This window comes from Hyperolius riggenbachi, chromosome 9 (genome assembly GCF_040937935.1).
Source record: "Hyperolius riggenbachi isolate aHypRig1 chromosome 9, aHypRig1.pri, whole genome shotgun sequence".
NCBI classification, from domain to species: Eukaryota; Metazoa; Chordata; class Amphibia; order Anura; family Hyperoliidae; genus Hyperolius; species Hyperolius riggenbachi.
Window position 1 is genome coordinate 279,731,321 of NC_090654.1, and position 22,558 is coordinate 279,753,878.

At 45.0% G+C, this 22,558-nt stretch overlaps 1 protein-coding gene across 6 annotated transcripts in view; it reads right to left on the reverse strand.

Moving 5' to 3' along the window:
* Positions 1–22,558, reverse strand: part of UNC79 (unc-79 homolog, NALCN channel complex subunit) — a 282,366-nt gene that overhangs the window by 72,294 nt on the left and 187,514 nt on the right. For all 6 annotated transcript variants that reach the window (XR_011024177.1, XM_068254657.1, XM_068254659.1 and 3 more), the window contains 3 exons: positions 21,568–21,670; positions 17,047–17,187; positions 12,618–12,656 (listed from right to left, as the gene is read on the reverse strand). Coding sequence is in view for 5 of the 6 variants with exons in the window: in XM_068254657.1 (XP_068110758.1) it covers positions 12,618–12,656; positions 17,047–17,187; positions 21,568–21,670 (283 nt within the window). In the remaining variant the exon portion in view is untranslated. The remainder of the gene's footprint in view (positions 1–12,617; positions 12,657–17,046; positions 17,188–21,567; positions 21,671–22,558) is intronic.

Genomic DNA, 22,558 nt, shown 5'->3' on the forward strand with positions numbered 1-22,558 from the left:
TGTAACAAGGTTCACAGACAGGAAATAGCTGTAACAGCTGTCTCTAACAGCCAAAACAGCTAGGAGCAGCTACATAACCTGCCCACAGTAAAAATGTCACCATGTAATAAATGTCAGAATGTAAATCAGGGAGAGGAAAGATTTTACAATGGGCAAACCCTGACTAAATCATTTATACATAATTATGGTAAAAATGAAGCACTTTTTTTTACTACATTATTTTCACTGGAGTTCCTCTTTAAGTTAACTAATCAATACTTAAAATATCTACAGAACTCTAAAGTTAAAGACAGGCTGTTAATTCGCAGAGAGGAAAGCAAGTGTACCGCATGTGAAAAGTTATCACCTGGCCTGAGCTGTCATTAAGTGAAGTGTTACTACAGACTGGAATGTAAAGTGAATCATTTGAAGCTGTCTGCTTTATTATTTACTGGTTTATGCATACTGGGACTCTGTATAGAGATAAATATACAAAGAAGGCACACAGAGAGGGAGGGGAGAGAGAAACCAAGCATACACACACACACACACACACACACACACACATACACACACACACACGCTCTCTCCTACCCCGGCTGTCTACACAGGCTAGCTGTAATCGTCCTGGCAGCAGGAGGGGTGGAGCTACATCTTGCCTGTGCACCTCCCCTCACTATTAACGGCATGTGAAAATAACTGCAGAGGTGATAACTTAAAGGGAACCTTAACTGAGAGTGATATGGATGTTTCCTGTTAAACAATACCAGTTGCCTGGCAGTCCAGCTGATCTCTGTGACTGCAATAGTGACTGAATCACACCCTGAAACAAGCATGCAGCTAATCCAGTCTGACTTCAGTCAGATCACCTGATCTGCATGCTTGTTCAGGGGCTGTGGCTAAAAGTATTAGAGACCCAGGATCAGCAGGCGATTCAGGCAACTGGTATTATTTTAAAAGGGGAAATCCATAACCTTCTAAGTTTAGGTTCCCTTTAAAGAGGAACTCCAGTGAAAATAATGTAGTAAAAATGTGCTTAATTTTTACAATAATTATGTATAAATGATTTAGTCAGTGTTTGCCCATTGTAAAATCTTTCCTCTCCCTGATTTACATTCTGACATTTATCACATGGTGACATTGTTACTGCTGGCAGGTGATGTCACTGGAAGTAGCTGCTGCTTGCTTTTTTGGCAGTTGGAAACAGGTGTTATTTCCCACAATGCAACAAGGGTCCCACAATGTGATGTCAGGACCTAGGTGCTGACATCACACTGTGGAAGGGGTTTCACCACAATATCAGCCATACAGAGTCCCTGATGATCCGTTTGTGAAAGGAAAATATTTCTCATGGGAAAGGGAGCATCAGCTACTGATTGGGATGAAGTTCAATTCTTGGTCATGGTTTCTCTTTAAAGTGGAGCTGTTAGGTATAGAGTCACTGTCCACGTTTGGATTTCACAGAATTTGTATATAGTATTTGCAGAGAATGATGCTCCTGACAGCTCATGGCAGCTTCCATGTTTGTCTGTCTTGTATGAAGCCAATTGTGATGTAATATCCTCCCTCCTTCGTGATGATTCGACTCACAAAAAAGATCAGGATCAAAGATTGTAATGGTTCATGATCCGGACAACACCACTGTGCAGTGAATATTAATTAGCCATGTAGCTAGGAACAATACCAGACTCTATACTCTAACTGAACATGTGCCCTGTGAACAGCACATTGATTTTAGCTGGGCTGCAAATTACAAGCTGCTGTAACATGAGCCTATAACTTCTCACTGTGAAAGCAGCCTTAGGGCGTGATATGGAAATTAAGGGGATGACCCAAGGTAGTGCAGTGGGGAGAAGAAGCAGCCCCAGAATCAGAGCCGGATTAAGGCTAAATGGGGCCCTAAGCAAAGTAACTGATTTAGGCCCCCCATCATGTCGTAATAGAATCAGAAGATGCAGCTGCACAGCAACATGCTGCACACACCGGGGCAGCCGAGCTACTGGTTGCTATGGGCAACAGCCCGCTTTCCTCTGTGGGTGCATAATGCAGGGAGTAGCAGCGGCAAAATGCAGAGTGAGAGATGAATGGCTGGGACATTTGCACTCAGGGGCTGGGGCACCCCTGTGAAGAGGGCGCCAGATATCACAGCAGCAGCACTTTCCCCCTGCATCTCCAGCCTGGCAATAGCAGAAAGCTCTGGACACCGCCAAACCGGAAGCTGTTCCCCAGACAGAATTACATAACCACCTCCACCACCGAACAACCGATTTCCTCCCAAACTAGACAGTCACCATGCAGCCTCCATCCCAGTGAATACGATAGTCCAGCAGAGAAGGCAGCCACAGCGGGAGAGAATGACAGCACCAGATGACTCACATTCACCTATTACGATCCAAGCAATAGAGGTCCCGTCATCCAGAGCCCATCTGTCTCCTCTAGAGTGCTGCCGCTCTGTTACTACTACTATTACTACTTCCTGTCTGATCTGAGAATCAGGAAGTTCAGAGCGAGCGGCTGCACTGTAGAAGAGACAGATGGGTTTCAGATGACGGGATCTCTATCGCTTGGATCATGGATAGGTGAGTGAGCATTTGACATCTGCTGCTATCACTCTTGCTGCAGCTGTGGTTCTCTGTGGGAAGGGAGGGAGGAGTGGGCAGCGGCAGAGCGCACAGTAGCAGGAGGGGGACCTAGGAGGAGAGCCTGGCTCTGAAGACAATCAGCAGCGCACGGCATCATTTGACAAGACAAGACAAATAACATTTATATCGCGCTTTTCTCCTGGCGGACTCAAAGCGCCAGAGCTGCAGCCACTAGGACGCGCCCTATAGGCAGTAGCAGTGTTAGAGAGACTTGCCTAAGGTCTCCTACTGAATAGGTGCTGGCTTACTGAACAGGCAGAGCCGAGATTCGAACCCTGGTGGCAGAGCCCTTAAAGGGACTACGAGCAGTGCCTGTGGGTATGCCTTTAAGCATACCCACAACTAATTAATTACATCCTCACACCTACCAGCATGATGTTTGTAATTATATCCCCCTGGGTTCCTTATATTTCATTGCATTGTGCTGAATCGAGCTGCCGACTTTGGAGAAAAGTCATTATGTGGCCGCGATTTCAATCGCGAAAATAGCGAAAACTAAAAGGCATAGGGCGACCGTTTATATATCATTGGAAAGAGGAGAAAGAGAGCTTTAAAATGATATGCATCTTTCCATAGTTACTGCACTGCTCAGAGACCCTTTAACCATTATACCATCCAGCCACCGCTGACAGGATGGCGAGGGCTGGTTTAGGTGCTGATGGGGCCCCTTTGACTCTGAATGGGGCCCCAAGCAACTGCTTTTGTTGCCTGGTTGGTAATCCGGCCCTGCCCAGAATGCATTGCAGTCTCTGTTATGCGGCCTGCCAGCCTCCTTAGGAGCTTGGGAATAAAGAGGCTTGCTATTCAGCAAAAATCAAAGTAAGAGAGATTTTTAACTTCAGTATTGCCTTTTTGGCTTCCTTCTAAACTGCTTAACACAGGAGAATAGAGGTTTAAATTAGCTTTTGCAGCCTGACAGTTACTCTTTAAGGACTGAAGTGATAAGACAACACTCTCACTATGAAAACTTATCTCTACACCTTAAAGGGACTCCGAGCAGTGCAGAAACTATGGAAAGATGCATATCATTTTAAAGCTCTCTTTCTCCTCTTTCCAATGATATATAATCCACCGTCCTACGCCTTTTAGGGCTCGTTTCCACTATAGCGAATCCGCGTGCGGGCACTGCATGCGGATTCGCATAGTCAATGCAAGTGGATGGGGCTGTTTCCACTTGTGCGGCGGCGGGGGCGTTTTTCGGTGCGGCAGAAATCTGCACGGCAGAGCCGTCAGATTTCGCGTGCGGGAGGAATGCGGGCGAATCGCCGCTAATGCATTTAATAGGGAAATCGCATGCGGCTTTGTCATGCGGATTTCCCCGCGATTTCGCATGGTTTGCTATGGAGCTTTACTCAGGCAGTGACATGGTTAAATTCGCCTGGCTCCTTGCCATGCGAAATCGCATGCGAAATCGCATGCGAAATCGCGGCTAAATCCGCATGCGGAAACGCAGCCGCATGCGATTTCTTCTGCGATGTTCCGCACCGCAACAGTGGAAACGAGCCCTTAGTTTTCGCTATTTTTGCGATCGAAATTGCCGCGACTGCGATCGCGAAAATAGAGAAAACTAAAAGGCGTAGGGCGACGATTTAGGTGTCGCCAGAAAGAGGAGAAAGAGAGCTTTAAAATGATATCCATCTTCCCATAGTTACTTGTATTACACAGGGCGACTTTTTCTGCTGAATGGAGCTGATGAAAGGAAAAAGTCGCCCTGTGTAATACAAGTAACTATGGGAAGATGGATATCATTTTAAAGCTCTCTTTCTCCTCTTTCTGGCGACACCTAAATCGTCGCCCTACGCCTTTTAGTTTTCTCTATTTTCACGATCGAAGTCGCGGCCGCGGCAAGTTCGATCGCAAAGATAGCGAAAACTAAAAGGCGTAGGGCGGCGGTTGATATATCATTGGAAAGAGGAGAAAGAGAGCTTTAAAATGATGTGCATCTTTCCATAGTTTCTGCACTGCTCGGAGTCCCTTTAATAAGGTAAGCTTCTGAAAATACCGATCGATATGTGGTGATAAGTTTTCACTTGCCTTATTATCACCAGCATGATCTTAGTGAATCTCACATTAATCCTTCCCAAATGTGCAGATAACCCAAACACTAATGCACCCCATACCATTACAGATGTTGGCTTTTAAACTGTAACTGGTAACAGCAGCATCCACCAGGCAAACGGGAACCAAGTGCTAAAATATGAATGAATGCACGGCAATATTACATTGCATCCCATGGTAATACCAGGATGCGACGCATCCAAATAATGCGCTTCACAAAGTTTTGCCATTGTTGTGCTTTAGCTAATTAAGGAAACCGCTATTTCCCTCGCCATCCACCCCATGTAATATATCATTTCACATTTTTATTTTATTACCATCGGCTTGAATGGATATCATTATACCTGCCATAAAAAGAAATTGCCTCGGTAACCTTTTGTTTCTTACTTATGTCAATTAATTAGGGATGAGATCATGGTTAATACAGAACAACAAGACTGATGAGGTGATGGAATAGTCCGGGCGTCGACCTGCGATGACATCATGACATGGAGGAGAGTTTATGGGTCTGTCCAATCTTTCTGAACTGCGCATAAATCTTCACTGGTGATTTAAAGCTCAGCTAGACCAGTAAGGGAATGCAGCAAAATCTCAGAGCTGCAAATTATAAGGTATAAACTCTGACACTATAATCTATTGTTTAAAGGGACCATGAAGTGGAAGCAGGAAAGCTGGGTACTTGAGGCTCCGTGGAAGTGTGGGCTCCTATACAAACTACAGATGCGGGAAGACATTTTGGCGCCGGAGGCGCCTCAGAGAATTGCAGACGTTGGGGCCGTCCGCTATGCAAACTACGGCTACAAATAAGGGACGCTTGCCTCCACCCAAATTTCCCACCATGGCCGTAATTTGTATGGGCGCCAAACTTCCATGGTGCCCAATATTTAGGTGGTTTTGCAGCGATAGGGGAGGAGATAAGGTTAGGGGACTTTTAACCACTTATAAAAATAACGACGGTATATCTATGCCCCGCAGGAAGACTGTTCCCGTTCCAGTGGCGTAGATATACGTACCTAGCTGCGTTGTCGTTTTGCGTGTTCCTGTGCGCACTCCTGCATGCGTTCTTGTTGTCGCCCGTTAGTAGACAGATCAGTGAATGGGAACACAGTTCTGTGATCAGTGATCTCCGGTATCAATGAGATGCCAGTGGGCATTGACTAAAGTGAAAGTAAAACATACACGCATTATTTCCTGTGTGCAGTAAACACTGAGCACTAGGAAAAACTGGGGAGGGGGCATCTAGTGGTCAAATAGTAAATTACACCCCAACACATTCAATTCAATAAAAATACATACTGTACATCCCCCATTAAAATTAACTCCTTACCTCCACCACTCTCCCGTAGTTACCAAAATAAAACATTTGTATATTTTAAAAAAATGACATAAAAAAAATACATAAATAGTTATCTGAGGGACTCAACTTTTTTTTAATACGTATGTCATAAGGGTATATTACTGTTATTTTTGCAAGTAAGGGTTTGTAATTAGAGGTGGACGCAAAACTGAAAAAAAAATACACCTTAATTTCCAAATAAAATACTGTTATACATTGTACTAGGGACATAATTTGAATGTATGTTGTAATAAATGGAACAAATGGGCAAATAAAATACGTGGGTTTTAATTACAGTAGCATGTATTATTTTAAAACTATAATGGCTGAAAACTGAGAAATAATGAATTTTTTCCTTTTTTTTTTTTTTTTTATTATCCCCATTAAAATGCATTACCATAACATAATTCATAGCAAAATTTACCACCTAAAGAAAGCCATATTGGTGGCAATAAAAACAAGGTATAGATCATTTTGTTGTAATAAGTAGAGGTAAAGTTATTGGCAAATGAAAGGGAGGAGCGATGAAATGTGAAAATTGCTCTGGTCCGTAAGGGGAAAAATCCCTTAGTGGTGAACTGGTTAAGGTTAGGCATCTCCGGGTGTTTGGTTAGGGTTAGGCATTGGTGGGCGCAGGGGGGTTGGTTAGGGTTAAGGTGACTACTAACAATGCAACTTGCCGAATGAACGTTTATGAATGGTTATTTGTGAACCAATTCAATCAGATTAATAGGATTGATCCGAAAATCGGATTGATTTCATTAATCTGATCAGATTGGTTAGGAGATTTTTGTCCACTAGTGGTCTCAAATGATCCTTTATACGTTCATACACAGGGCCGGGCCGAGGCAGAGGCTGGAGAGGCTCCAGCCTCAGGGCGCAGTGTAGGAGGGGGCGCAGAATTCATTCAGCTGTCATTCCCAATTGTGTTTGAAGCAGAGATAAATAAGAAAAGAGGATACATGGCAGTGACTTCAAGCCAAATAACTAGAGATTAAGGTGTTTGGGGGGTTGGGGGCCCTGTGGCGCCTCTTAAGCTCAACACACACCATACAATCTTGGTTGTACAGATTTACCAAATCTATGTAGTATAAGGGCCAACAGATTGAAAATACCTTGAATGACTGATTGGATAAGCTCTCATACTACATGAAAGTGGTAAGATTGAACAACCAAGATTGTATGGTGTGTGTTGAGCCTTAGTTTAATAGCAATCAGTGTGTGATGGGGCTGGGGTGGCAGGGATGGATTGGAGAGGCGCACTTTGGTGTCTCAGCCTTGGGTGCTGGAGGACCTTGTCCCGGCTCTGTTCATACAATTATACGTTTGTAAATGATCATTTGCCAAATTGTAACATTAGTGGCAACCTTTAGACATCGGTAGAGGGAGAAATCTGTGTGAGAATAGAGTTAGGTTTAACTATAGTAAAATACCGGTTATATTTACGGATATTTTACTGTTGGAATAAGCACTGCAATATACAGTAATTGGCTAAGGGAATTATATTCCCTTACACCAATTAGCGCATCCGATCATGTACAGCTGTAGCTGTGCCCAAGACAAAACGTATATCTATGTCAGCGTGCCTTGGATGAAGTAACAGAGGAAGTAGATATATTGTAGTCATGGATAAACTGGATAAGTATTACCACTCACACAGTATGCTTAGATTACTCCAAATGTTAAAGCGGTATTGTCACCATAAAAATCAAATTTCAACAGCAACCAGTCTGAGTGTATTAAGTGATAAAGATGCTAATCCTGCATTCAAAACTTTCAAAACTTTTTCTGCTTTTATGGTTTGGAGTTATCACACACCTTAAGAGCACTGGCCCTTTAGTAGTCGTGCCAAACAGTTGCATGATGGGGGTTCTTTTTATCTCTAATATATTCCTCCTCTTCCATTTATGTCCCTGCCTGGCTGCTTATCTGAAACATGATCCTCTGCTCACTTGTGTTTACAAGCAAGGCTGAGGTGACTCCGCGATTGGAGGAGAAAAGAAAAAAAAAGTAAATGGCAGAAATGACATCAGGATTTAGCCTAAACTGTGGGCAAAAGACATGGCCCCCTCCAGGAAGAGAATTCTCTTCATTTACTGTATAACATTCACTGAAATCAAAACGTGGACAGTACAATACATGTGTTATGTAAGTAGATCAAGTATTTATCTACTTATATATGTGTTTTTTTCCCTGGCATAGTATGGCTGATCCTGCTGCTTTAAAGGACAACTGAAAGGACAGAGATATGGAGGCTGCCATGTTTATTTCCTTTTAGGCAATACCAGTTGTCTGGCAGCTCTGCTGATCCTCTGCCTCTAATACTTTTAGCCATAGACCCTGAACAAGCATGCAGCACATCAGGTGTTTCTGACATTATTGTCAGATCTGACATGATTAGCTTCATGCTTGTTTCTGGTGTTATTCAGACACTACTGCAGCCAAATAGATCAGCAGAGCTGCCAGGCAACTGGTATTGTTTAAAAGGAAATAAATATGGCAGCCTCCATATTCCTCTCACTTCAGTTGTCCTTTGAGCATCCTCCACACAGCTCCTTTGTGGTAAACCTGCTGGAAACCAGGGCAACAGTATACAGCTGGGTGTACAACAGATTAATGTGCGAGATCTGCACAAGACTGAAAGAAAATGTTTTGCACCCTCTTTCACTGCAACAGCTCCTCTGGCGTTACTACGATGTCTCATTCGTTACAAAAGAGAGTGAAGCGGTTATTAGTGCCGCCGTGTTTCAGGCATCTGTCATTTTTGGTTATGAGAATACAGCAATCAAGCGTATCGAGCTATCAGCACTGCGCCACAAACATTCGCTCCGACGAGTTTACTGGAAGGGACCACAAGCGCCACCCAGTGGCCTGCAGCAGCATTGACATAGCTAAATCTTTTTTCACTGCATGTTTGAGCTTCTTGAAGTAATTTTGGTAAGATTTGGGGGAAGGAGTATTAAGGTGGCCATACACTGGTCGATTTGCCCTCAGATCGACCAACAGATAGATCCCTCTCTGATCGAATCTGATCAGAGAGGGATCGTATGGCTGCCTTTACTGCAAACAGATTGTAAATCGATTTCAGCATGAAACCGATCACAATCTGTGGAGCTGCTGCCTGCTGCCGCCCCCCCCTGCATACATTACCTGATCCGGCCGGCGCAAGTCCCCTGGTCCCCGCTGTCTTCTTCTCCGCTCTGGGCTCCAGGGCTGCAGCTTCACTGAACTTCCTGTCCGGGGAAGTTTAAACAGTAGAGGGCGCTCTACTGTTTACACTTCCTGCCGGGACAGGAAGAAGTGAAGCCTGCCGGACTCGGGGCCCAGCGGTAAGGAGCAGCGGGGACACGCGCCGGCCGGAGCAGGTAATGTATTGCCGCTGTATTGCGTTGGTCATCGGGCATTCGAACGTCACTATTGACGCACTCCCGACCCGGCGGCGATCGAGTGAAATCTTCCACATGGACAGGAACGATCGATTTAGGTCGGAAATCGATTGTTCGGTCAACGTTTGCGCAACGTTTTCACAGCCGATTCGATCACAGTGATTGAATCTGCTGTATATCGGCGCGAAAATCGTTAGGTGTACGGACCCCTTCCTGTAGAATGAGGGGTGAAAGTCAGGCATTATGCAAGATTTGTTCAGCAGGGGAGGGATGGGGGAACAGTATTTAAAACAAACCTGAATTGAGAAAAAAACATAGGATATAATGAATTGTAAGTGTACAGATAACGAATAGAGCATTAGTTGCAAAGAAAAGACTCTCATATTTTTATTTTCAGCTATATAGCTTTTCATCATTCTGTCATATTTGCAGTTTACAAACCCCACTCTGTATTTTAAACTATAAAACAAAGCAGAAATAACAACCCTTTGAACTTTCCTGCCGTAAAACCTTATCTCAAGCTGTCTCTCATGTTTCTTGGTTAAAGTGTAACTGTCGGGCATAAAATAAAAAAATCAATTCTTTAATTTTATCTGGTAAACAAGTAATAAGGATGCTAACCAGGCAATCCAAAAGTTAAAATCACTATTACTTTTCTTGTTGATAAATGATCATTCCCCAGTTTACCTGACTCTTATTTGGTACATTGCTGCACAAAGGAAGTTGCAGGGAATGCTGGGTTGTCCTTTTTTGTTTCTGTACATTAGTTAAGTCTGAGAAGCAAAAAAAAGGACAACCCAGCATGCCCTGCAACTTCCTTTTTGTGGCAACGTACCAAATAAGAGTCAGGTAAACTGGGGAATGATCATTTATAAACAAAAAAAGTAATAGAGATGTTAACTTTTGGATTGCCTGATTAGCATCCTTATTACTTGTTTACCAGATAAAAAGAAAGAATTGATTTTTGATTTTATGCCCGACAGTTACACTTTAAGTGCTTCAGAAAACAGGACTGCATTGGACCCAGTGGGTCGAAGAGCTCAGAGAAGCTCTTTTGCATAGATAACAACTAAAGTTTTTTGACTCTTTCTGTACTGGAAAACAGTATGAGTTTTCTTTCCTACTAATGTTCTGTTTCTTCGCTGTACTACACATACAATTCATTATATCAGTTTATTATCGCTTCAGGTTTGCTGGGATAAAATGAAAGTCCTATTTAGGATCAATTGTAATCCTAGGATTTAGGATTGTAATGAGGAGGGAGGGTTATGGGAAGATTTTTGGGAAAATAGTATAGAGCACTGGGAGGAGTTATGCTGCATTCTGAGGAGGCGGGAATAGTATACATTTTAGAGGAACTTTTTTATTTACTTGTTTTGCACCATGTGGTACTGCAGAGCATGAATTATCATTTTAAGCCAAAGATTCTGCAAATGATTAATAAACTTTGCTTCTAAAGCACCAACATATTACGCAGCGCTGTACACAAGATGGGGAGACATTACAGCATTAAACAATGTTACACAGGGACAGAACAGCGTTAAACCATGGAACACAAAGTAGTGACGTAACAATAAACAATAATGTCCAGTTTGCAATGCGGGGATAAATATAGCAGACAAGTCACTGAGTCCAAATGGTGGGGGAGAAGAGCACCCTGCCAAATAGGCTTACAATCTAAGGGGTGGGGGAGAGGGACACAGAAGTGGGAGTAGGGTGTATGTCCTAGGGAGGAGGGGGGACCTATGAAGATGGTGGCTAAGCAATGGTAAACAGATGGGTCTTTAAGGCCTGCTTCAATGAGCTGAAAATGAGAGTGACTCTGATAGGGGGAGGGAGTTCTATGAGTAGGAGCAGCTCTGGAGAAGTCTGGTAGCCACCTGAGTGAGGAGTGATACAAAGGGGTGGACATCTGTAGAGTGTTAGAGGAGCGGAGAGAGCAGGTTGGGCAGTATCTCTAGACAAGATCCGACGTGTACGAAGGGGAGGTACGATGGATGGATTTGCGTCTGAGGAAATCACTAAAAGGGCGATCCTCGACTGCCGAAGCAAAAACCAATGAGAAGCACCATCTCTGGTCACATGACTGCAACACTTCACAGGGATATTACAGGTACTTTATTCAAACGCCATCTGTGGTCACATGACTGCAACACTCAGGGGAGCACTGGGACCTTTTGGCCTGGGGGGAAAACACAAACTAGAGGTCTGTTTTCATGGCAGCCCCAGCCCAAATGACATCACACACGTGCCCCACGTGCTATATGCCAGTAGTCACATGGGAAATACAGCAAGGACACACGAGGGACAGCGTGATAGGTAAAGTATAAATGCACTGGCACCGGGCGGCACATTATACATTTTGAGTTACAACAGTTGGGGTTTCTATCTCTTACACAAGTCCTGCAAGCAGCCCTTCTGGAGTCTAGGGACTGTCGAAAACTTTTTAACCTAGACAATATCTTGTAGCTGTGCACATGCAGTTAACAATGGTGAGAGACCGGACAGATTTTATCCCACGGACCCTGCAGGCAAGCCTCTGCTCTGTATCATGCTGTGTATATTTACTAGCTTGCCCGCCCTGCAACTGCTCTGTAATTGGGCGTTTATTTCCCTCATTCAGCCTTGTGTTTCACATTTAATTATACAAAAACCTGAATTCACCAGGCACAGTGCCAGCCCTAAATCATTAAATGAGAGGCAGCCTGGGGGGTAATCTCCCCCCCCCCCCCCTTCCCCCCTGGCCTGTCCTCCCCTGACACTTCATAGTGATATTACAGGTACTTTATTCAAACAGCAGCTAGGATTGTAAGTAACTTTAGCCAGGAGTACACCAGGGCCTTAGAACGGAGCGCTGTAATGACAGCGCAGGAGATTTGGGCGCAGCCGGCGCCACCATAGGCCTTAATAGGAATGACAGTTATAGCAGTGCACACTGAATAATTTGGGCGCCGTTAAAAGATGGAGCACAAATTACAATAAAACATTGCAATTCAGCCGCCAGCGATAGCTGGAAGCCGAATGACATCTTCCCCCCCCCCCCCATCCATAGCGGCCTGGAGGGGGAAAAGTAATTAACACCGCTGGGAGTTTTGCAGGAGCAGGGAGAGCAGTATATCGGCTTTACCCAGCGCCCAAATCTCCCGGCAGCTATTTAATAGGTACACTTTACAGGCTTAGAACTAAAAAGCAATAGCTTGGAAGATTATCGCTTACCTGTCAGCTTGGTTGGAGAAACTTGTACTGGATGCCAACCTAGGGGGAAAGTAGGGTATTTTACCAAACAAAGAAATACCAATAAATCAGTCCTAATGTTTAAAGTGAACCCGAGGTGAAAATTAGTAGCAAAGTTGATTGAATGTTTTGTTGTCTCTGCTCAGTGGCAGCCCATTAAAAGAGTTCTGTTGACCTTTTAAAAAACAAAAACTGCCACTTACCTGGGGCTTCTATCAGCCCCCTGCAGCTGGAATGTCCCACGCCGTCCTCTTCCGATGCGCCGTTTCCCGCCGCCAGCACCGGTGTAATTATTCGTCTAGCTAGACGAATTGAAGTGATGCTGCGTGGCCATGGCCACACGCATGCTCGCTCCCGCATGCGTCAGCAGGAGCTTACTGCGCAGGCGCAGTACAGGAAAACTTCGTACTGTGCCTGCGCAGTAAGCTCTCACTGACGCGCACGGGAGTTAGATGAGTAATTACAGCGGGACCGGCGGCAGGGAAGGGCGCATCGGAAGAGGAAGGCACGGGACATTTCAGCTGCAGGGGGCGATAGGAGCCCCAGGTAAGTGGTAGTTTTTGTTATTTAAAAGGTCAACAGGACCCCTTTAAGTGTCCTTAAATGAAAATACATGAACTGTTAAACTTCTATCTTTTCCCTGCCCTCAGCAGTTGTATTCTGCCAGGAAAGCGTTTATGGTTTTAATTTGCTTATCATTAAGGATTACTTATTCCCGACAAGACAAATTAACTCTTTCAGGCAGCAAAATAAATCAGGTAAAACACTCTGGGTACTAACATGCTTTGCACTGTACATACACATGTGTATCAACATGTCACATGTCACCTCAGGTACACTTTTACGGATACCCAAACTGACATGTGACATGATGAGATAGACATGTGTATGTATAGTGCGAAGCACACAAATAACTATGCTGTGTTCCTTTTTTAATTTCTTTCTTTGCCTGAAAGAGTTAAATATCAGGTATGTAAGTGGCTGACTCAGTTCTGACTCAGACAGGAAGTGACTACAGTGTGACCCTCACTGATAAGAAATTCCAACTATAAAACACTTTACTAGCAGAAAATGGCTTCTGAGAGCAAGAAAGAGATAAAAAAGGGGAATTTCCTATCAGTGAGGGTCACACTGTAGTCACTTCCTGTCTGAGTCAGGACTGAGTCAGCCACTTACATACCTGATATTTAACTATTTCAGGCAGAGAAAGAAAAAAAGGAACACAGCATATCATTAGTGTGCTAGGCACTGTCCATGCACATGTCTATCTCATCATGTCACATGTCACTTCGGGTATCCTATAAGCATCATCAGTGCCTAGGGATGGACAATGAGATGTTCATAATTCCAAATTGTATGCTAATTTGTGCAACTTGGAAACTGACCAATCAAAGGTAGCCCCTGGTGCACCTGACCGGTCCATTTCCAAGCTGCATATATTTAAATAAAATGAGCATAAACTTTGCATCATCTCTGAATGATTTTCAATTGACCATCCCTAGCTATGACATACAAGGCTGGTGCCCCCAAAGTCCACTTCTGCTGGTGCCATCTTTGTATCACATTTGTTACATTTCAGGTATATATGCACCAGTAAAGGGATTGCATGGGATTAACCCCTTGGCAGTTTCAATAGATTTATCTGGTTTCAGATAAGTGCGCTGCCTTTGACCTCAGTCTGCAGAACTCGTGCTGTAAATTCTTGGAATGCTTTGATCCTTCTCTACTAGCAGAAAATATAAAAAACTGAAAGCAGAAGTCCTCAGTTATTGTCTCACACTGCCCCCTAGTGACAAGTGGCCATAAATACACATTACAGCAGTACTAATTAGAAGCAAGGATATGTAACAAATAAGAAATGTAAAAAAAAATGTACTAAAATAAATTGGCATGGAGCAGCAGGTGGTCCAGCAGGGAGCACATCACTGAGCAGGGAGTACGCTTTCAGCGCCATCTGCTGCAGGGTAATATGAAAATTACCTTGGCACGGTGTATTTCTCCTTCAGGGACCTCTCCCACCCCAGGAGAAGTGTGAAACTGGCATAAGGCTTCTGAGCAAGGGTCTGTTAGTTATCCCCTCCCCTGACCAGACAAGGGTTAATCTAAAATGGGCCCTAAGCAAGGTACAGATTAAAACACACCTGACATGAAGGGGATATGGAGGCTGCCATATTTATTTCCTTTTACACAATACCAGTTGCCTGGCTGTCCTGATGCAATAGTGTCTGAATCACACCTGAGGCTAGGGTCACAGTGGTCATTTGCATAACTCGCATGTTATAATGACTGTGAACTGCAGTGGAGACTGGCCATTGTACTAGACTTCCTGCATGCAGCGAGTTAGAATAATGTGATCTGTTACTGTGAACAGGTTCATAGGATTGTATGGGCAGTGAGTTGACAATGCAGAATTATTCAGCACCACAGCTGAGCACTGTGGACAGGGCCTGAAACCAACATGCAGCTAATCTTCTCAGATCCGACTATAATGTCAGAAACACCTGATCTGCTGCATGCTTGTTCAGGGGCTGTGGCTGAATGTATTAGAGGCAGAGGATCAGCTGGATAGCCAGGCAACTGGTATTGCTTAAAAGGGAGTTAATAAGTCAGCCTTCAAATCCCTCTCACTGAGGCCTTGTTCACATTGCGTTGGGCTCGCATGTCCGTCCGCAGTGGGCTTTTTTTCTCGCGTTTTTTTTAAAGCGTTTTCTGGTGATTTTCTGCGCGTTCGCTCGTTTTTGTAAGCGCCTTTGCAGAGCGCTTCCGTCTTTTGATCCGTAAAAAAATCCGGAAACAATACAATGTATTTTCTAAAAAAAAAAAAATGCTCACGCAATCGCTTGCCGAAGCGATTTTGTGAGCGTTTTACGTTTTTCCTATACCTTCCATTGAGGCAAATCACCTCAAAAATGGCCCAAACGCCGCTTTTCTAAGCGGATCGCAAACGAACCACTCAGATACGAGCTCTCTCATAGAGAATCATTGCACAAGTGCTTTCAGGGCGATTTTGAAAATCGCCCGCGCTTAAAAGGTTACACAAACGCCATAATGTAAGCAAGGCCTTCAAGTGTGCTTTAAAAGGACTCCGAGCAGTGCAGAAACTATGGAAAGATGCATATCATTTTAAAGCTCTCTTTCTCCTCTTTCCAATGATATATAAACTGCTGCCCTACGCCTTTTAGTTTTCGCTATTTTCGCGATCGAAATTGCCGCGGCCGCAACTTCGATCGCGAAAATAGAGAAAACTAAAAGGCGTAGGGCTGCGGTTTAGGTGTCGCCAGAAAGAGGAGAAAGAGAGCTTTAAAATGATATCCATCTTTCCATAGTTACATTGTATTACACAGGGCGACTTTTTCTGCTGAATGGAGCTGCTGACACTGGGGAAAGTGTCACCCTGTGTAATACAAGTAACTATGGAAAGATGGATATCATTTTAAAGCTCTCTTTCTCCTCTTTCTGACGACCCCTAAATCATCGCCCTACGCCTTTTAGTTTTCTGCACTGCTCGGAGTCCCTTTAAGCTTTCTTTGTTTGTCAATGCATTGTACTGTATTGTCAAGAGAGGGAGTGGAAGAAGTGGACCGGAGGAGAGATACTCAGGCCCCTGAATTCCCATCAGGCCCTAGGCCAGGCATGGGCAAACTTGGCCCTCCAGCTGTCCCACAATGCATTTGTCTTTATGAGTCATGACTGTGGCTGTAAGACTCCTGCAATGCATTGTGGGACTTGTAGTTCCTTAACAGCTGGAGGGCCAAGTTTGCCCATGCCTGCCCTAGGCATATGCAAGGTCTGATGGGGAGAGATGTTGGAGTGCTGATGAATCGACCTATGGAAATTTTCCTTGGGAACTATTTTTATTTGTCCATTCCATTCCAATCTTATGCTTTGTACTAGCCCATACATGCCAAACTCCGGCCCGTGGGCCAAATTTGGCCCTCAAAGACATTAAATTTGGCCCTCAAGGGCTTTCCCCACTATGCATTATTTTTGGCCCACTCACCAGGGAAGCTATATTGGAGATGAAGCCCTAAAACACCAGGGAAGCCATATGGGGGAGGTAGGGGGAAAGCACTAAACACCAGGGAACTGTATAGGGGAGGGTGGGGGTCACTAGACACCAGGGATCTGTGTATGGGAGGGAGGAGCACTAGACACCAGAGAACTGTATAGCAGTTGGAGAAGAGCAATTGCACACCAGGGAACTTCATAAGGTGGCCAGTAGACATTGAGGTTGGCCCGCGGCTAGGTCCCAGTGTTCAATGTCGGCCCACTTTGTATTTGAGTTTGACACCCCTGTACTAGCCTAATAGTGTATTTTATTTGTCGTTTCACACATGCAAAACACTAAACTGTGTGCCCCTCCCGTGACTTGGCAAGACACGCCCCCGTGTGTCCACTAGCACCGCCTTACCTGCCCACAGACTGCATGATGTCCAGCAGCAGAGGAGCGGCCAGATCTGGGCTCAGGTGGATGAAGGTCAGCAGGACGACTATAGCCAGGCCTAACGTCTCCTCATCGTACTCCTCCAGAATGGCTCCGCAATCGTGACACCTGCAGGATGACACAGCCCATTTCTGTAACATCTGGCATGTCTATCATAAAATCCTTACTTTCTATTATTATTTAGTATTTATATAGCGCCAGCATCTTCCGCATCACTGTACAGGGTATATTGTCTGGTCACTTGGAGGAGCTCACAATCTAGTCCCTACCATAGTCATAAGTCCATTGTAGTCTAGGGCCAATTTTTTAGGGGGAAACGAATTATCTGAATGTTTTTGGGATGTGGGAGGAAACGGAAGTGCCCGGAGAAAACCCACGCAACCACAAACACGATTTCTCAGGCGGCAAAAAGTCTAGAACCGGCACTGACCCCGAGTCAGGCTTGGGATTACCACTCTGAGCTGCGGATTTCCGGCCATGACTCGGGGTTACCGCTAAAGAGCATTGTGCAATGAATTTTTGACTTGATAACCAACATCTTGATATACAAGCACAGAACGTATACGCGTGTTGCGTCATCTCAAATTAGCCGATGGTTCTGCTCCCTTTCATGCTGCAGGACTGTACATAATCTGAGTGTAGGGATTGTCAGTAGCGTCCCTACCATAGGGCGGCAGGGGGCGCCCCGCACCGGGTGTCGGGCGCCCCAGGGGGTGTCATCAGGCCTCCCACAGAGGCCTGTGCAATGTGCAGGACAAGAGGGGGAAGCAGCACGGAAAGGAGGGGTGGCGGGGAAAGCGGCGGGGAGGGGGGCCGGACCCCCCACCTCCCTCACCTGGGTCCCCCTCCTTCTGGCGCTTCCCCCTCCTAATTGGCAGCAGCGGGCAAGAGGACTTACTCACCTCCTTCCTGCGTTCCAGGCGATGGCAAATAGCGTCATCGTCCCGTGACGCTGGTCTCCGCCTTCTCCACCGCTCACTGTGCTTCCTGATTGGCGGAAGCACAGTGAGCAATAGAGAAGTCGGAGACCAGCGTCGCGTAAGGATGACGCTATGCGCCGCCGCTATCGCCAGAAGCAGGTGAGTGAGTCTTCTTCGCCGCTGCTGCCCGCTGCTGCTAATTAGGAGGGGGAAGCGCCAGAAGGAGGGGGACCCAGGTGAGGGAGGTGGGGGGTCCTGCCCCCCTCCCCGCCACCCCTCCTTCCAGGCTTTCCTCACACTGGGGGCAACTAAACTAGCTATACTGGGGGCAATCATACGAGCTATTCTGGGCTGGGGCAATTATACGAGCTATTCTGGGGGCAATTATACTAGCTATTCTGGGGGCAACTGTACTGGCTATACTGGGGGCAACTAAACTAGCTATACTGGGGGCAACTAAACTAGCTATACTGGGGGCAGCTTTACTGGGGGCAGCTATACTGGGGGGCAGCTATACTGGGGGCAACTAAACTAGCTATACTGGGGGCAGCTATACTGGGGGCAGCTATACTGGGGGCAGCTATACTGGGGGGCAGCTATACTGGGGGGCAGCTATACTGGGGGCAACTAAACTAGCTATACTGGGGGCAGCTATACTGGGGGCAGCTATACTAGCTATACTGGGGGCAGCTATACTAGCTATACTGGGGGCAGCTATACTGGGGGCAACTATACTAGCTATACTGGGGGCAGCTATACTAGCTATACTGGGGGCAGCTATACTAGCTATACTGGGGGCAGCTATACTGGGGGGCAGCTATACTAGCTATACTGGGGGCAGCTATACTGGGGGCAGCTATACTAGCTATACTGGGGGCAGCTATACTGGGGGCAACTATACTAGCTATACTGGGGGCAACTATACTAGCTATACTGGGGGCAACTATACTAGCTATATTGGGGCAACTATACTACCTTCACTGGGGGCAACTAGCTACCTATACAGGGGGCAACTGCTAGCTACCTATACTGGGGGCAGTGGCAGCACCGGGGGGGGGGGTGCTTTGGGTGCTGAAGCACCCCTTAAAATTCTTCAAGCACCCACCAGCGTGAACTGACTTTCGGCATATAATAGATGCCGTATTAGTTCACCGCAGCGGCACAGCAGGGCTATAGTAAAATGTCCGAAGCCCTGCTCTGGAGACTTTGGGAGTTGCTGGCTGCAGAGGATCGTGGGAGCTGCGCACTGGACGGAGGCCGGAACAGGAGCTCTGCTGCAGGTGAGTAAATGTTGTTTTTTTTTTTTATTTATATTAGCAGCCAGGGGTAGCGTTTATGTTCTGGCCAGGTCTGCTACACGATTGAAGTGTTTTGTGGACAGGTCTGCCACACGATTGCATGTATTTTCTGGTCAAATCTGCTACATGATTGCATGTATTTTCTGGTCAAATCTGCCGACATGATTGCATGTATTTTCTGGGCAAATCTGCCGACATGATTGCATGTATTTTCTGGGCAAATCTGCCGACATGATTGCATGTATTTTCTGGGCAAATCTGCCGACATGATTGCATGTATTTTCTGGGCAAATCTGCCGACATGATTGCATGTATTTTCTGGGCAAATCTGCCGACATGATTGAACGTATTCTCTGGGCAAATTTGCAGACATGATTGCATGTATTTTCTGGGCAAATCTGCCGACATGATTGCATGTATTTTCTGGGCAAATCTGCCGACATGATTGAACGTATTCTCTGGGCAAATCTGCAGACATGATTGCATGTATTTTCTGGGCAAATCTGCCGACATGATTGAACGTATTCTCTGGGCAAATCTGCACACATTGCGTGTATTTTCTTCAGAAAACCTGCACAATTATGTGAATTTTCTGGGGAAAGGGTCACCAAAACTTGGGTCCACTGTCTTTGCATTGCACTTTTAAAGGGAACCCGAGGTGAGAATAATATTGAGGCTGCCATATTTATCTCCTTTTAAACAATACCAGTTGCCTGGCTGCCGTGCTGGTCCTCTGCCTCTAATTCTTTCAACCACAGACCCTGAACAAGCATGCTTGTTTCTGGTGTGATTCAGTTGCCTACTGCAGCCAAATAGATTAGCAGGGCAACTAGTATTGTTTAAAAGGAAATAAATATGGCAGCCTCCATATCACTCTCACCCGGGTTCACGGCAAATTACAGTTAGCTCCGCCCTCATCCGGTCATGGCCACGCCCATTTTTTGGTGCGCGCCGCATGTTATAGCGTCACCCGTTTTTTGCCCCTTTACTTTTTTGGGGGGGTTGGGGGAGGGGGGGGGTGTCTTATAATACCCAGCACCGGGTGTCAAATGCCCTAGGTACGCCACTGGGGATTGTACAATGTTACATTTCCATTAAATCCTCAAAAGGAGGCAAAAGAAACTGTCATTGGATAAGCTCCTTGTTAGAGTGAAGCAGAGATGAAGCACCCTCATGTATTTTACCATATATATCAGTGGGAACTTTAGAGAAAACACCTACCCTGCTCTCTGTTTCATCCTTCACTGCTCAGCTTGCTTGTTATCAGCCCTGATAAAATCCCCGACTGAGCATTCAGTCTAGCTGTGCTCAGGACTCATTATAGCTGAGTCTGTCCTCTCTGATGTCTTTTCAAGCCCAAGCCTGCCCCCTTCTGGCTCTGCTTTCCTGTTCTGTATATTCAAAGCATCACAGAGAGCTGTGATGAGATGGGAGGAGCTGCTGATGTAAGGGTATATTAAAAAAAACTTTTTTTTTATCTATATTTGTTAGTAATTAGAGGTTTTTAGAAATGGTGATTTAATTTTGCACACAGCCCACTAAATAATATGCTTTTCTGACGAACTGTGTTTTGCGTGGAGTTTTAGTAAAAAAACACAAAAAAACAGCACACCAGAGCGGTGAAAATACCAGGTCTAGTGTTTATTTTGTAAAATCTATCGGGGGATATGTTTATTTTGTGCCAAAGCTTTCATCTCTGGTTTCCTTTAAAGCCACACATAATAAAGAAAAAAAGGTTGGGCGAGCCAATAGATGGCAATAATTCTGTCAGTTAAAGTGATAGTCTTTTTTCAATTTTTACTTCATATTGTATAGTACTTTATATTGCCGCACATGTTTTTCTCTAAATGTTTTTGAACTGTGAAATGAACCCTCTGGGCTTCCATTAATCCTTATGGGGAAATTTGCTTTGATATTTTGGATGACCAGCGTGTTTCCGGAATGGATTATGCTGGCAAACCAAGGTTGCACAGTAATTATATGTCACAGACAGCCTTTCTTTCTTTTTCGCCTTTTTTAAATGTATTTTTGAAGTTATAACAACGAGGGGGAAATAAAAATTCCAAAAGTTGCAAAAAATATACAAATCAGGGGCATAGCAGAAGCCCCATAACCTCCGCCTCTGTGATGGGGGGAGGCGGCCCGCTCAGATGCTCAGACAGGTCCTCAAGCCTTTGTTCAGGAGCTTTGTACAGCCTCCCACTTTGTGGCTCCCGATGCTTGTCATATGTAGAACCATTTTTGTTGATGAACTGATAAAAGTTACTTACTTGTCGGTCATAACGGTGGGTTGGTCATCAGAAAAATCCTCAGGTGCGGGGACGAACATGCTGACGATGCTGGGGGCGGAGAGCAGACTGGACTTGGTTGCCCCTTAAGAGACAAATTATCAACATTGTTACTGATGTCCAATATTTCCTGAGCAACAAATGTCTAAGGTGTGTACTGCACCAGGCTTTACAAAACTAAATAGAGACACGTATAAGTGTACACAATAAATTCTAGCTAAAGATTGTCCAAAATATTGTTTTAAAGAGGAACTGTAGTGAAAACAACTTGATTAATAAAATTGCTTATTGTTTTTTACAATATTCATTTATAGATTATTTAGTCAGTGTTTGCCTATTACATAGTTACATAGTTATTTGGGTTGTAAAAAGACATACGTCCATCGAGTCCAACCAGTATAAAGTACAACACCAGCCTGCTCCCTCACATATCCCTGTTGACCCAGAGGAAGGCGAAAAACCCCTTACAAGGCATGGTCCAATTAGCCCCAAAAAGGACTAATTGTATAATATTTCCTCTATCCTCTTTGTATAATTGTTTAATCTTTCCTCCCCTGATTTACCTTCTGAAATGTATCACTGGTGGTGACCTCTTTAGTTCTGCCAGGTGATCTGTGCGGAATGTTCGTTACTGAGAGTCCTATGCACAGAGAGGTAGATACGGCTTGCTTGGCAGTTGGAAAAAGCCGATATTTCCCACAATGCAATGAAGTTCACAGACAGAAAACTGTCAGGACCATGGTCATGACATCACACTGTGGGAGGGGTTTCAATCCCAATATCAGCTAAACAAACCCAATTTACTTCCAGTCGCCACGCTCAGGTGAAAGCTCCGGTAAGGCCTGCAGACCTTACATGCCATACTCATAATAACCGGACAGCATGCACATCGTGTTACCTGCAAGCACGTTACTCATTGGGATTTGATGATACAAAATTGTGCAGAATCATCAACTCTCAGGAAGATAGTGTC